Source organism: Gobio gobio, assembly GCF_949357685.1.
Source record: "Gobio gobio genome assembly, chromosome: 12".
Classification (NCBI taxonomy): Eukaryota; Metazoa; Chordata; class Actinopteri; order Cypriniformes; family Gobionidae; genus Gobio; species Gobio gobio.
Genome location: NC_137105.1, coordinates 21,564,754 through 21,577,817, shown reverse-complemented (window position 1 = coordinate 21,577,817; position 13,064 = coordinate 21,564,754). Strand labels below are relative to the sequence as shown.

The window sequence follows — 13,064 nt, the reverse complement described above, 5'->3', positions numbered from 1 at the left end:
TTGTCCGGCATGCATGGAAATTCCTTCCTTCAGGACTGCTGGACAATTGGTTTGAGACATTTCTACGCATGTGCAAATAAAAACTTTTTTAACCTTTTTGGTAATGTTATAAATCTCATACTTTTACAAACTCATACATTTGTTTTGTTTCAAAGTTTCTGTTGACTTTTACTATGATGTTGCAAATGGTTGTTTTCCAAAGACAAACAGTTCCATTATGACCCAACAGATGTCGCTAAACCCTTTATCCTCTGGTGCTTCACCCATCCCAGCATTTCAAGTTTGTATTTATTTGAATGGTTCTTCCTTCCCTCTGAAATCAACTCAAATTCCCGTTTCTTCCTGGTTGTGCATGGACATGCTCTGGGATATATAACGTGTTCTAGGATGCATAGACAACTTTACACAATGTTATGGTGGGTGCTTGCGAAACACGATTGGCTGCTAACGCTGTTCAAGTTATATGTTTTGTACGTGCCAAGTCCTTGTTTGCTAGCAGGTGATTAGCCTGACTTGTTTGTTTAGCAACTAGCTATCTGATGTGTTTTCATCCTCTGCTTTGATATGCACAGGCCAGTGTGAGTTTAGGATAGTCTCTAGACTTTTAGTCACAGATTATTGACTGTTTGTCAAAGTGTAGTTGACTTAATTAGCTCGCTAGTGCTAACAGACCTTAAACCTAAACAGCAACGTCACATCATTGGAGGCCTAAAGCTCCGTCTGACAGATGTCCAGACATTTACCGGGAATATTAACTTGTTATTCTGAAACTTATTAGGTAGGTTTGATAAACGGTTCATAGATTTGTCCTCTCTCTCTGACTCAGCGTAACGTGCTAACGTACGTGGTAAGACGTCCATTTGAAAATGACAACGTTTCTCTTTTGTATGTGGTAATGAAATATGCAGTATGCGTTACAGTAGCATGTTATTAATGTTATAACTTGTGCATAACATGTATATAGTGTTGTCTTGATGGGCTTTTGAGTCACAGAGCTTGCAAGCTCCGAACGTGATAATAACGTTCTCTGTAGGTTTTTGTTACAAAAAAAATTATCCTTCCCAGAACGTTGCGGTGAGTTTTTTTGTGTGTGACAACATAAAGATAACCTATACAGGACTTTCTCGAATGGTTATTTATATATTTTTTTTTTTCACAACGTTGACAAGAATTACATTTTTAGCTGGTTATGATGAAACCATATGCTACATTGACTACTGTGCCAGACTGTCTAACATGGCGAAAGCTTTGCATTTTAAAGTTTCATTACGATCAGTTGACTTAATTAGTTTGATTATAAGCTCTAAACTAGAAGCTACGCAATCGAGGCTTTGAGTAAACAGTATCTGTTTGCTTTTACAGCATCATGCATCCTGTGCCGGCTAATGTGTTGTTTGCTATTGTGCTCTAGAGTCCCTTATTATGGCCACTGGAAGTCATGTTGGAAGTAATGCAGAAGTCCATAGGCTCAAGCAGGCCCAGCCCCATGATCTTCTCAAACGTATGGTTTGTTCTGGAGATGAGAAGAACATGAGGGAGGTGAGTAAAGGCCCGTTCACACTACGATAACTATAAAGATAACTATTAGCATCCACACCAGTGGACCATAGCGTTCTATTTATTCTAAGTTCGTGCTTGTTTGTCACTTTAAACGCTCGAGCTAGTTACAGCAGGATTGATTCTGATTGGCTGTCAATGTTTTTAGCGTTCATCAGCTGTATAAAATCGTTCTGAAAACGATCGTTTCTCTATATCGTTGATATAAATATAGAAAAATAATTGCTATTCTTTAATATTGAGAACGATAGAACTGTATCTTTATCGTTATGAAGTACCCCTTTAAAGTCTGGTAGTGTGTGGTCCTCGGTCATTTAGTTTATGATGCAAAAATGTATGAAAATGTATGTATGAATTAAAATCTTTTCACTTTTTAAGAGTCGAGTAATTTATTCCAGCCTTTAGGAACGCTAGTTTAAACTGTTATTTCTTTTCAGGTGGATTATTCACTTAAGGACGAATCCGATCAAGAGAGGTATGTTTTTGGGCCAAAAATTTAATGTTTATTTGATTATTGAAAACTCTTACTGTTTATATGTTTATTCCTTGGTTTGTCAAGCTCACATGGGAAAATGTATGAGCATGTTTATCCTCAATCCCACAGATTTCCAGTGGGCCGTTGTGTGCACAAATACAGCAAAGCGAAGCGAGCAGTGATTAGCAAGAAGAAAACACGTCAATCCGTGGTGGGATCAAGAGTATGTCGGAGATCGCCCAACACAAGCAGGACATCTGACATGGCAAACAAAGAAAATGAACTGACCTGTGCTGATGACGTGCAGGCTATTCTTTACAGTGACAACTGTGGGTTCCCTGTGAACTCAACAGACGCCTCAAAAATGGCAGGAGCTGGCTCCAAGTACAGTGATTATTTCACTGAGGTGAGTTATGCTGAATGTGAATGCTAATATTTGTGCTGACTATGTTCTTGTCATTCTAAGCTGGTGTTCTGGAAACTTTTTTTTAATTCGTGATTGTCCATCTGTGATATTGAAAGCCCTCTATTTTTGGTAAGGGTGCTCCGATCAGGATTTTTGGGGCGATTAATGATCACTGGAAGCAGTATTAATAATAGAAATAAATAATATGATTCTACAATGTATTTTAAGTACAAAAAAAATTAAGAGATGAGAAAATATCATGAATTGACAACTTTTTATTCATTTGCTAGAAACGTGCAACATATTCCATTCCCTCTCTTAGAGGTGATTAGGAACAGTTTAGAGTTTAACAAAAAGCTTTTCTGTGAAAGATAAAAAATGGAACAAAAAAACGGCTTTGTCAACAGAAAGTAATCAAATGTAAAAATTAGTGATATTTTCTTGTTTGATTAACATCAATTACACAGACAGCAGCAGGGAAATTAGGTTGCTGTCACTTTAAGCCGATTGCAAGGACCCAATAAACTATAGCACATATGTGACTTAATACACATAAGTTCACTTAAGACATAACCAATGTTTTTTGAGCGAATACTCACCAAGCCGGGTATTTTGACACATTTCTGTGTGTTTTTAGCCATTTATGTGTGAACCTGAAGCTCAAATGTCACTTTGCTTGTCCTTGTTCGTTGTTGCTCCATCTCATGACATGCGCACAGAAAACTGTAGGGAAACACAGTATCACTTTAGTGGCTTAATGCCGTTTTGATAACTCTTTTTATTATCTAGCACATCCTGCAATTTAGCAACATTAGACTGTACATTATTACAGTCGCTGATATGGATGTTAAGTTTGGGCTTTTATGGAGGTTTGAAAGCGCACCGCTGTAAAGGAAAGAAATGCTCTTAAATCGCACAGCCCTAGTTTCTTGCTGTCATTGCTGGAGGGTTGCTATTGTTGCAAAGTCTCTGCTCTCTGCAATGATGTTGATGTTGTTTATTGTCCTTTTCAGACACCTTGTAGAACTGCCAGGCCGGGGAATATAGTGAAGCAATTTTAACTGCGCATAGAGAAATTCAGATCGACGCCCGATCAATCGGTGCAACCTTAATTTTGGGGGTATATCGGTCATGGCAAAGTGTGATCTATCAGAAAATTGCATTATTTGTATTAACTTTATCATTTGTTGCATTGCAGTTATCAAAAGACCATGAAGCAATGACTCATGTGCTCTTTGGAAGGAATCTCAGACTAAATGTTGCTTTGACTCTTTGGCGGAAAAACGCAAGTGAACTAGTGGCATACTTGAACAGGTTAGCAGTTTGACATTTACTGTATTAACTGTTCCAAATGACACAAAATATACCCTGTATGCTACCATAATTTTGTTATGAAAGAAATTAATAGTTTTATTCAGCAAGGATGCATTAATTGATCAAAGGTGACAGTAAACAATATTTTTACATTTAACCATGTAAAAGTCTAAGCGGCACAACATTGACAACATTGATAATAATAAGACAATGTTTCTTGAGCAACACATTAGCATATTACAATGATTTCTGAAGGATCATGTGACACTGAAGACTGGAGTAATGATGCTGAAAATTCAGCTTTGCCATCACAGGAATACATTTCATTTTAAAATAGAAAACTGTAGTTTAAATTTGTAATCATATTATACATTAATACTGTTTTTTACTGTATTTTTTTTAATCAAATGCAGCATTGGTGGGCACGAGACTTTCAAAAACTGACTCCAAACCTTAGTAGTGTAAATGAAATATTGAAGATATCTATAGAGTCTATAGATAAATCTATAAATTTGCCTTAAAAGTGAAAAAAGGCAATTAAATCACACTGTAATGTCATATTGATGCTTGCAATTCTAACTTTTATGAGTCGTCAGTGGGACACCATGGTAACTAATTACCTTTTTTTTCTCCAGAATACAAGACACAGGGGTGCTTATTGACTGCTTGCCTGTACTTACTAAAAGGTAGTGCATTTAAAACCTTTATTATATTTTTTTAAAAAGTTTGTCACTTGATAGACATGTTGTTTCATACCAGTTTCTCCCTCTATAGTCTTCAGGAAGAACAGCCATGCATTTCAATAGGCTGTTGTGTTGACCTTTTACCACAAGTAAAAATGATTCTCAATGCTAAATATGAAGAGTAAGTATTTTGACCTTTTTATACATGCGCGCACACATATTTGTTGCTTTCTGTCGCCAATTGCCATTATAATTTCTCCCCAAATTAATTAATCTTTCAAACTGTTGAATCTTTTCCAGACACCTCATCGTAGCTTTACACTGGGTTCAATCTATCATTAAAAATTGGTGGTCTGAGCTCTCCACAAACAACATAAGCTTGCATCATGGCTGTTCAAATGACAGGTGCTTAATTTTTATATGTATGTACAGAAATACAATGCCAGAACATCTAATAAATGTTTGCTAGGAGGTGTAACTGAACATGTTTGCATCCAGCAGGAATGTTCAGGCAATGAAGACAATGCTGGTTGAACTGTGGGAGGGGAAGAGTCACTTAAGCTCAGTTCCAGGAGCTGTCGGTGAAACGGCAAAGGTGAAGTGTTCTTTGTGAAGTAAAAAAAAAAAATCTACTTTATAAAAATCAGTTTGAACTTTTTACCTTACTAGTACTCTTTTCTTTCGCAGGTGATAGAATCATATGTGTCACAACTGCGCTGATGTATCATTGTAGCACACTAAGGAGAAAACCACTACAAACTCTTGGTGCATTTTAAGCTCTTTGATCAGCTTGGAGCTGGTGAATCTGAAGCTCGGTAGGCTGTGGTGAATTGGGGATAGATGAACTGGACAATTCAGACACTCCGATTTCAGCACTGGAGGAGGAACTCTTCCTGCAGGCACTGAATGACTGCTTCACATTGAAGTGGACTTGTTAAGGGGCACGTAATCAACTCCATGAGACTCTCTGGAATCAGGCAACTCACTGAAGTGCCAAGCAGAAGTTTTAACTGTTGCACTTGTAGTGCTATGGTGTGAATCTGCTTAAGTGGATGTGATTGTGTAAGTGTAACTATTAGATGTTTTTTTTCAGTCATGCACTTGAATTGCAGGAGTTTTAAGTTATTAGTGTTGTTGTCCATTGCCCCTATCATGAATGGATATTTGAGTGTACATAGTGATTTTCTTTTAATGAACTTTCAAATAAATTTACATAATCTGAATGCTTTATTTTAAAGTTTATATGAATACTTACATTTTACATGCATGTTATTTATTTGACTAAGATAAGAAAAAATCCCCAAACATTCCGTTCAGGCACAACCCCAATCACAAGGGAAGGGATTTTTTAGAGAAAAGATTGTGGCTTATTAATACTAAAAACAAGCTGTGCAAAATTTGCAGACAAAAAAAAGTTAAGTCAATATTCTAAAATAATATGGTTCTGAACGATTCGCTTAAGAGTGACTGAACGGATGATTGAGTTGACCGGAGCATTTCAAAGCTTTGACTGTTGGGCCCAAAAATAAGTTACTAAATATTTAGCAGTAGTAACAATACAATTTAAACATACAGTATTTTGACACAATCGACTCGTATTGGGTTTTAAATAATGTATCGACGTACAAACTGAACTGGGAGACAATAAAATAGAAAATAAACAAATACAATGCAATTTTCGGCAATATGTGCCTACATATGAATTTACTGGAACGATAAAGAGTATTTAATATGACGCAGCACAATGCCATGATGTTAAAGAAAAGGTGAATCGGCTTTTAAACCCTTTATTCGACATGAGCTTTCTGAAAAGAACGATGTGTGTGAGGGTCTGTGACCAAGCGAGGCCCCGCCTCAACGATAATCACGTGGAACAAGTGTTTCCGGTCTCTGCTTTTTGTGATTTCCGCTTGCCGTTTACTTCCTTCAGCTGAGTCCTTTTCCTGTGGTCCATATCGACGCGTAGTGAAATATTGTCCTTTACAAACGTCGTATATATCGTGTGACAAAGCACGATGCAATACATTAAATGTCTATTAGATGTATATATAGCGTTGCAGGCTTTGTTTGCATTGTCGTGGTGTTTTTCTGACGCAGAGTCGGGGCCTGTAGCAGGTTCTCAGTCGAATGGAGACCGTTTCAAAATTGAAGGACGAGCGATCGTTCCTGGAGTGAAAACACAAGACTGGATCTCCACAGCCCGAATCCTGGTGGAGGGGGAGGAATATGTTGGGTTTCTCAAGTGAGTTACATCACCAGCAATGCTAGCGTCAAAAAGAGCGATGTAAATATGAGCGTGTGTGTGTGTGTTAGAGCTCGATTTACAGCAGCATGTCTCAAAAATGACAAGAATGATCTTGTTTGAAGCAGTCTGTTATATAACTCCATCTTCATAATGTGTTATTGTGAAATACAATCTGCAGGCTGTATGGAATGTCATTGCTGGGCATAATAAATTCACATTGGATGGGCAGGGGTTTCAAAACATGCCTTTATTAAACGAGGTTTTGCCAAGATGACAATTAACCACATAAATTTCCCTTGTAGGACTGATGGGAGCTTTGCTGTCAACGATGTGCCCTCTGGCTCATATGTGGTTGAAATTGTATCACCATCTTTCAGATTTGATCCTGTTCGGGTGGACATTACCTCCAAAGGAAAAATGAGGTAGCTAACATTCCGAATTCTTCTAACATGTCTCTTCGTGAACACCTCAGTTAATATCAAGATGTTGCTGAATCACAGGGCACGCTTGGTGAATTACATCAAAACCTCTGAAGTTATGCGACAGCCATACCCTCTTCAGATCAGATCCAGTGGTCCACACACATACTTCATGAAGCGGGAAACCTGGGGCTGGACTGATTTTCTGATGAACCCAATGGTATGATCATATGGTTTCTTTTATAATTTTTTTTCAGATGTGTTGTACTTGTGATTTGACTGGATATTAATCAGTCATATAGTGCAGGGGTTTTCAAACTTTATGTTGCCAAGGACCCCCTAATATGATGAACCTTATATGAGGGACCCCCTTTCCTAAAATCCATCTATATATTTTTATGTATGGAAAAAAACATTTAAACTGTTGGATACATAGTAAGTGTGACATTATAAATACAACATATAGTTTCTAAACTTAAATTGGATATTAATGTTGGATGTATAAACCTGAAGAAGAACATTTTCAATTAAAATTATTTGTATAAGCAACTTTCACAATAAATGTATGCAAGCATGCAGCTTGCGTACAGCGTTAAGAATACCACCTTACATCCCCAGTGAGCGAGATAAAGGGGACTATATTGAGAAAAACTCACAAGAAAGATACAAAGCAAACATATACAATACTGAAAAGTATGGATACGGCAAGAAAGGAGAGAAACATTTAGAACTGAAACGGTTAGAATGTTCAGTAGACTTTATCCATTTTTGCTTTGTCTTTTTATTCTCTGAACTTTTCCGGGGCAATAAGCAATATTTTCTTACATTTCTTAATGTTAGTTAATAAAAATGTTCACGTTTCTTCACAGTGTATTAACTAATGTTAACAGATGCAATGTTTGATCTTAAAAATGTATTAGTAAATCTTGAGATTAACGTGAACTAAGATTAATAAATGCTGTAGAAGTATTGTTCAGTCTTAGTTTATTTGTATCATTTAACTAATCTTAAAGGTTTAGTTCACCAAAAAATGAAAATTCTGTCATTAATTCCTCACCCTCATGTCATTCCAAACCCGTGAGACCTTCGGAACACAAATGAAGATATTTTTTGATGAAATCTGAGAGCTCTCTGACCCCTCCACTGACAGCAATGTCAATTTGCGCACAAAAAGTATTTGTGTCGCTTCTTTAATATTAGTTTGAACCACTGTAGTCTCATGGACTATTTTAACAATGTCTTTACCACCTTTCTGGGCCTTGAAAAGTAATTGCGAAAGTAATTATTGACAGAATTGTCATTTTTGGGTGAACTAACCCTTTAACATATGAAACCTTATTGTAAAGTGTTACCTTACCAGTGTTACAAATGCACATGCATTCTTTTGTATATAATTTGTGTTGCTGATGGTTTCTAATACCTGTTGTGACTTCACTTATAAAATGTTTTTGTTGTCCTTAGGTCATGATGATGGTCCTTCCTTTATTAATCATCGTCCTGCTCCCAAAGGTGGTAAATACTAATGATCCTGAGATGAGAAAGGTAATACAAAACATACTTACAAGTATTATATGCTAAACACACATCCTCATCGACTGTATATTTCTTTATTAATTAATACATTTTTTTTTTTGTTGCAGGAAATGGAGCAATCTATGAATATGTTGAACCCTAACCCAGAATTGCCAGATGTTTCTGAATTCATGACTAAATTGTTCTCCAAAGGCTCCAGTAAGTCTGGCGGAGGGAACAAAGGCAGCAGAAGTGTTGCTCTGAAGAGGAGGTAGTGCCATGTACTTGGGATCATTTTGTCGGTTTTCTTTAACACTGTTTTACTGGTTCTCGTCCCTCTTCTTTTTAATATATGAACATATTTCTTTTTCAACTGAAATGCTTGACAAAGCCGGACTGTGTTTGCACTGTGCTACTTTTCCATGCTTAATTTTCTTCTTTAGATGCATTGTTAATAATCAGATAATTTAAATCATTGCAATGATACACTGAAAACTATACATAACATTTAAAAACCAGTACAGTACAGATGGAGCAAGGCATGAATTCATCTTTTTTTTTTTTTTATAGCGCTTAAATAAGATGTTTTAACTTTAAAAGTAGAATGAGTGTGAAAGTAAAGGATTGGTCAAGATTCCAAAAGGAAACTGTTAGACTGAGATATTCAGTTTTGCTGAAACATTTCAATATCTTGCAATTAACATGACGGTAGTTTTATTGCTGCTGCGTATAACATTCATCACACAGATATGATTCCTTCTCAGAATTGAGGGCAATGCAGGTACACCTCCGTTACGACTTGAATAAAGGATTTAGGAAGTACAATTTAGCATATTGTGGTTGTTTGGCTGTTGAGTTCTTTGGGTTGATGCAATAGACCTAAAGTCAGACTGTAGTTGTTTTGCTCAGTTTGTCGCAAGCTTTCTGGTATATTTTAAAAGCACACTTGAGCTTAAGAGTCATCTTTGCAGTGATGCCATGTATGTTTTCAGACCAGCCCGAAGAGGTGACATTGACCCCAATTCTGTTTCATAACTACTTGAAATAAAGCTTCTAGGTTATTATATTTACTATATCTTGTTGGGTTTTTACAAGACTGTGAATGAAGATGAGAAATGCATATGATTTTAAGCTATGAAGTATAAACTTATTTAAACTGAATTGAAATAAACTTTGGTGGGAAATATCCTTAACATCTTGCTTATTTGCCTACTTTTCTCAGCGTGATGCTTGGATGGTAATATGTGTGGAGAATGAGATCAACATTTAAGACTACACTCATGATAATAAGTGACTGCTAAACTGTTGCAAGTTTGTCAGACTAATTGTTTGACCAAAAAATTAGTGGAAGAAGAAATAAGTCGAATCCAGACTGACGGAATGTTTCAATTAGTAAATTTCATCTTAAAACATTTATTTCACAAATTAAATGGCATGTAATCACAACACAAAGAGTAGAGACTTATTAAACAACATGAATGGAAAACAGTCAGTTAACATCCATAAATGTGCTTCTGTGATGTATGTTAATGTTTAAACGAGTTGAGATCTAATTCATGGCACCACAAATATGGATGTTTTCTATTTAATATGAGCCACTGCACATTGGGCTTATATGGTGATGTTGTAGGAATGTTTAAAATGGGCTTCATTTCACGCGATATAATGTAAAATCTCTGCCATATCATGGATATTACATCCAGAGTGAAGCTACAATCTCTACAGAAGTGATGGTTTGCCAGCTCCAAAATCTGAAGATCCATATCTAACAATGTCTAGTTCTGAAAACATAATACAACAACATTGCGTTGCACACTAGATATTTCAATGTTTACATTTCTATGCATGCAGCATCACTGACATGACCAATGTGTACAATACATCATATTTAAAATCATTCTATCACAAAAAAACGTAAAAAACACTGTTTTTGGTATCTATAATTAAAACTTCACAGTCCATATCTTTATTTGTCCACACCATCCCTAGCCTTTAGACATTACACAATGTTAAAATACACACTACTGTGTAAAAAAACAGATTAGAATATTATTAATAAATCATATTTTCAATAAAAATACGTATGCAAGAAATATGGCCAAGAATGTGATAAGGAATAATATAGAAATATGACACTATGCACAGCATAAACTAAATGTAATGTTAGCCATCTCTGTTGTGTTACTTGTGTATTTAATGGTTTTGACCAGACCAGTACAGTTTCTCCTCTCCTTTATTTTTCTTCCATTTGCAGAGGACTAACATCCAAAAGGTCTTCTGGAAGGTCTTGTTGCATAGGGCATAACACATAGGGTTGATGGTGCTGTTGACATAGCAGAGCCAGTAGCCCAGATGCCAGAGGGACACTGGGATGCATTCAGAACAGAAGGTGGAGATGAGCACCATGATGTTGTACGGGGTCCAGGTGAGGATGAAAGCCAGAAGGATGGCACTGAGAGTCTGCGCAGCCTTTTTCTCCTTGATAAGGACCATTCGTTTACGCTTGGTCATCTGGATCTTCAAGTTCGGATCTTCTGGTTTGGTAGAAGACGATGTGGATGGAGGAACCTGTGGCTCTGTGGACTGACGATGATCTGTGTTTATTCTCTCGGCCTCGTTACTACCTTGCAAAACGGTGATGTCACTAAGGATCGGCTTGAACTTGTATGACATGCATTTTTTATTGTTCGCCTGGGAGCATTTTGCAAGATCACTTAGATATTTGCTGTCTTCGTAACAGTCAAGCTGTCCATTTTTATTGAGAGTCGATTCTTGGTTCTTGAAAGACTCTCGCGGGGTCATTTCAGAGACAGACCGCTCATCATCTTCTGAGGATGTGTAACTGTTCAAGGTGGTGACCTGGTCTGATTTTGTCCACAAGTCATCAGACTGCAACGTTGTCCTAGTTGCGTAACTCTGGTTGGACGAAGACCATGACGCTTGAGTCCCGTCCCTCTTGTTTTTAAAGCTAAAGCATTGTAGTATTGGCTTTCGTGCTTTAGAGTCTTCGCGACTGTCCAGCGATGGGTTTCCTTGGAGTTCTGCTAAGTTCTTTGTGCGTTTCTCTGTTTCTCGGTAGATTTTGCAATATAAAATTGTCATGATGGATACCGGGACATAAAAGGCTGCTATGGCTGTCCCAAATGTAATTGTGGGTTCTGAGAAAAACTGGATCTGGCATTGGTCAGGAGGAACCGTCCTCTCTCCGACAAAGTACTGCCAGCACAGAATGGGTGGAGCCCACAATATAAACGATATCAACCAGGCCAAGCCAATCATGATGCCTGCACGTTTCGGGGTCCGTTTAGCCCTGTAGGTAAGTGGTCTTGTAATGGAGAAGTATCTGTCAAAGCTGATGACCAGCAAGTTCATCACTGATGCATTACTTGCAACATAGTCAAGGGCCAACCACAGATCACATGCGATATTCCCTAAAGACCAGTATCCCATGAGAATGTAGGATGTGTATAGGTTCATGGAGAACACGCCAATAATGAGGTCTGCAAAAGCTAAACTCAGTAAGTAGTAGTTGTTAACAGTCTTGAGTTGGCTGTTGACCTTGAAAGAGAGCATCACCAGAACGTTCCCCACTATTGTGATGAGACTCACAACAGCTGACACTGTTGCAATGGTTATGACCTCCAACAGACTGTATGGGGCTGGCAGGACAGCCGAGACATTTCCACTTGCGGTTAAATTTTGAATATCCATGTCCATCCTGTTACTGCTGACAGGTTAGTAAATGCTGGATGAAAGTTGCACTGTATTCTTCATGCTCATTTGGCAATGGATAATCTGAAAGCTGAGAACAAAGAGACATTTCAAAAACATAAAAATTGCATGTGTTGGCCTGTGACACCTATAAAAAAATTATAAGAATAATAAACAAGTATAGCTTCCACACTAAAGCTTTACAATGAAATGTGGGCTTTTCTAAATAAAACATCCATAATACACATTCAAGTGTTAATTTGATCACACTTTATTTGCGTCTGTTGATTTTGATTATAAGTAGAAAAAGGCTGTTTTCTCAAAAATAGTCTTTTTTTTCTCATTCTCTGAGACGGAAATCGCCATTTCAGTAGTACTGTACATCAAACTTTCCAGTTTTATTCTTATTTATTTTATGTATAGTATGTATCTGAAGGTTTTTTTTTACAAAGGATTATTTTGATATAATTTTATTTTGTATAACATTTTATTTAGACAAACATGGTCATTTTGTTGACATCTATTTTCTGATTTATGGAGTGATTAAAAAGATCTAAAAACTTGTCAACAGATTGAAAGAACTTTGAACCTGGCTTTATCCAATTTTCAGATTTCTGTTCTGCAAATGGGAGCAAAAATGTTTAAAATTCCATATGCAAAAACATAGCATTCCAGAAAACCTGTAATTTAAAAATAGTCTTAATGTACTGTGATTAATCGATGTATGGTGATATCTATTAGT

The 13,064-nt window shown here is 36.9% G+C and overlaps 3 protein-coding genes across 6 annotated transcripts; 2 read left to right on the top strand and 1 right to left on the bottom strand.

Annotated features, from left to right (window-relative positions):
• The first annotated feature begins 253 nt into the window (after window positions 1-253).
• Window positions 254-5,656, top strand: katnbl1 (katanin p80 subunit B-like 1). 4 transcript variants are annotated; one of them, XM_079831059.1, is made up of 10 exons: window positions 254-416; window positions 1,412-1,539; window positions 1,995-2,032; window positions 2,162-2,438; window positions 3,637-3,752; window positions 4,388-4,438; window positions 4,527-4,616; window positions 4,736-4,840; window positions 4,937-5,030; window positions 5,123-5,656. In XM_079831059.1, the coding sequence occupies exons 2-10, from the start codon at window positions 1,423-1,425 to the stop codon at window positions 5,153-5,155; spliced, it is 921 nt and encodes a 306-aa protein (XP_079687185.1). In that variant the 5' UTR covers window positions 254-416; window positions 1,412-1,422; the 3' UTR covers window positions 5,156-5,656. The 4 variants fall into 4 exon arrangements, with proteins under 4 accessions (XP_079687185.1, XP_079687183.1, XP_079687184.1 ...); XM_079831057.1 differs by having other exon boundaries at window positions 257-416; window positions 4,934-5,030; XM_079831058.1 differs by having other exon boundaries at window positions 404-778; window positions 4,934-5,030.
• Window positions 5,657-6,320: 664 nt separating this feature from the next.
• emc7b (ER membrane protein complex subunit 7b) lies at window positions 6,321-9,684 on the top strand. Its single transcript, XM_079830818.1, has 5 exons — window positions 6,321-6,677; window positions 6,983-7,102; window positions 7,181-7,319; window positions 8,561-8,641; window positions 8,740-9,684. The coding sequence occupies exons 1-5, from the start codon at window positions 6,451-6,453 to the stop codon at window positions 8,884-8,886; spliced, it is 714 nt and encodes a 237-aa protein (XP_079686944.1). The 5' UTR covers window positions 6,321-6,450; the 3' UTR covers window positions 8,887-9,684.
• A 1,120-nt stretch (window positions 9,685-10,804) lies between these two features.
• chrm5b (cholinergic receptor, muscarinic 5b) lies at window positions 10,805-12,328 on the bottom strand (the record flags this gene model as incomplete). The annotated part of the gene is made up of 1 exon (XM_079830750.1): window positions 10,805-12,328. One exon carries the CDS (start codon window positions 12,326-12,328, stop codon window positions 10,805-10,807), a length of 1,524 nt encoding a protein of 507 aa, XP_079686876.1.
• Window positions 12,329-13,064: the final 736 nt, after the last annotated feature.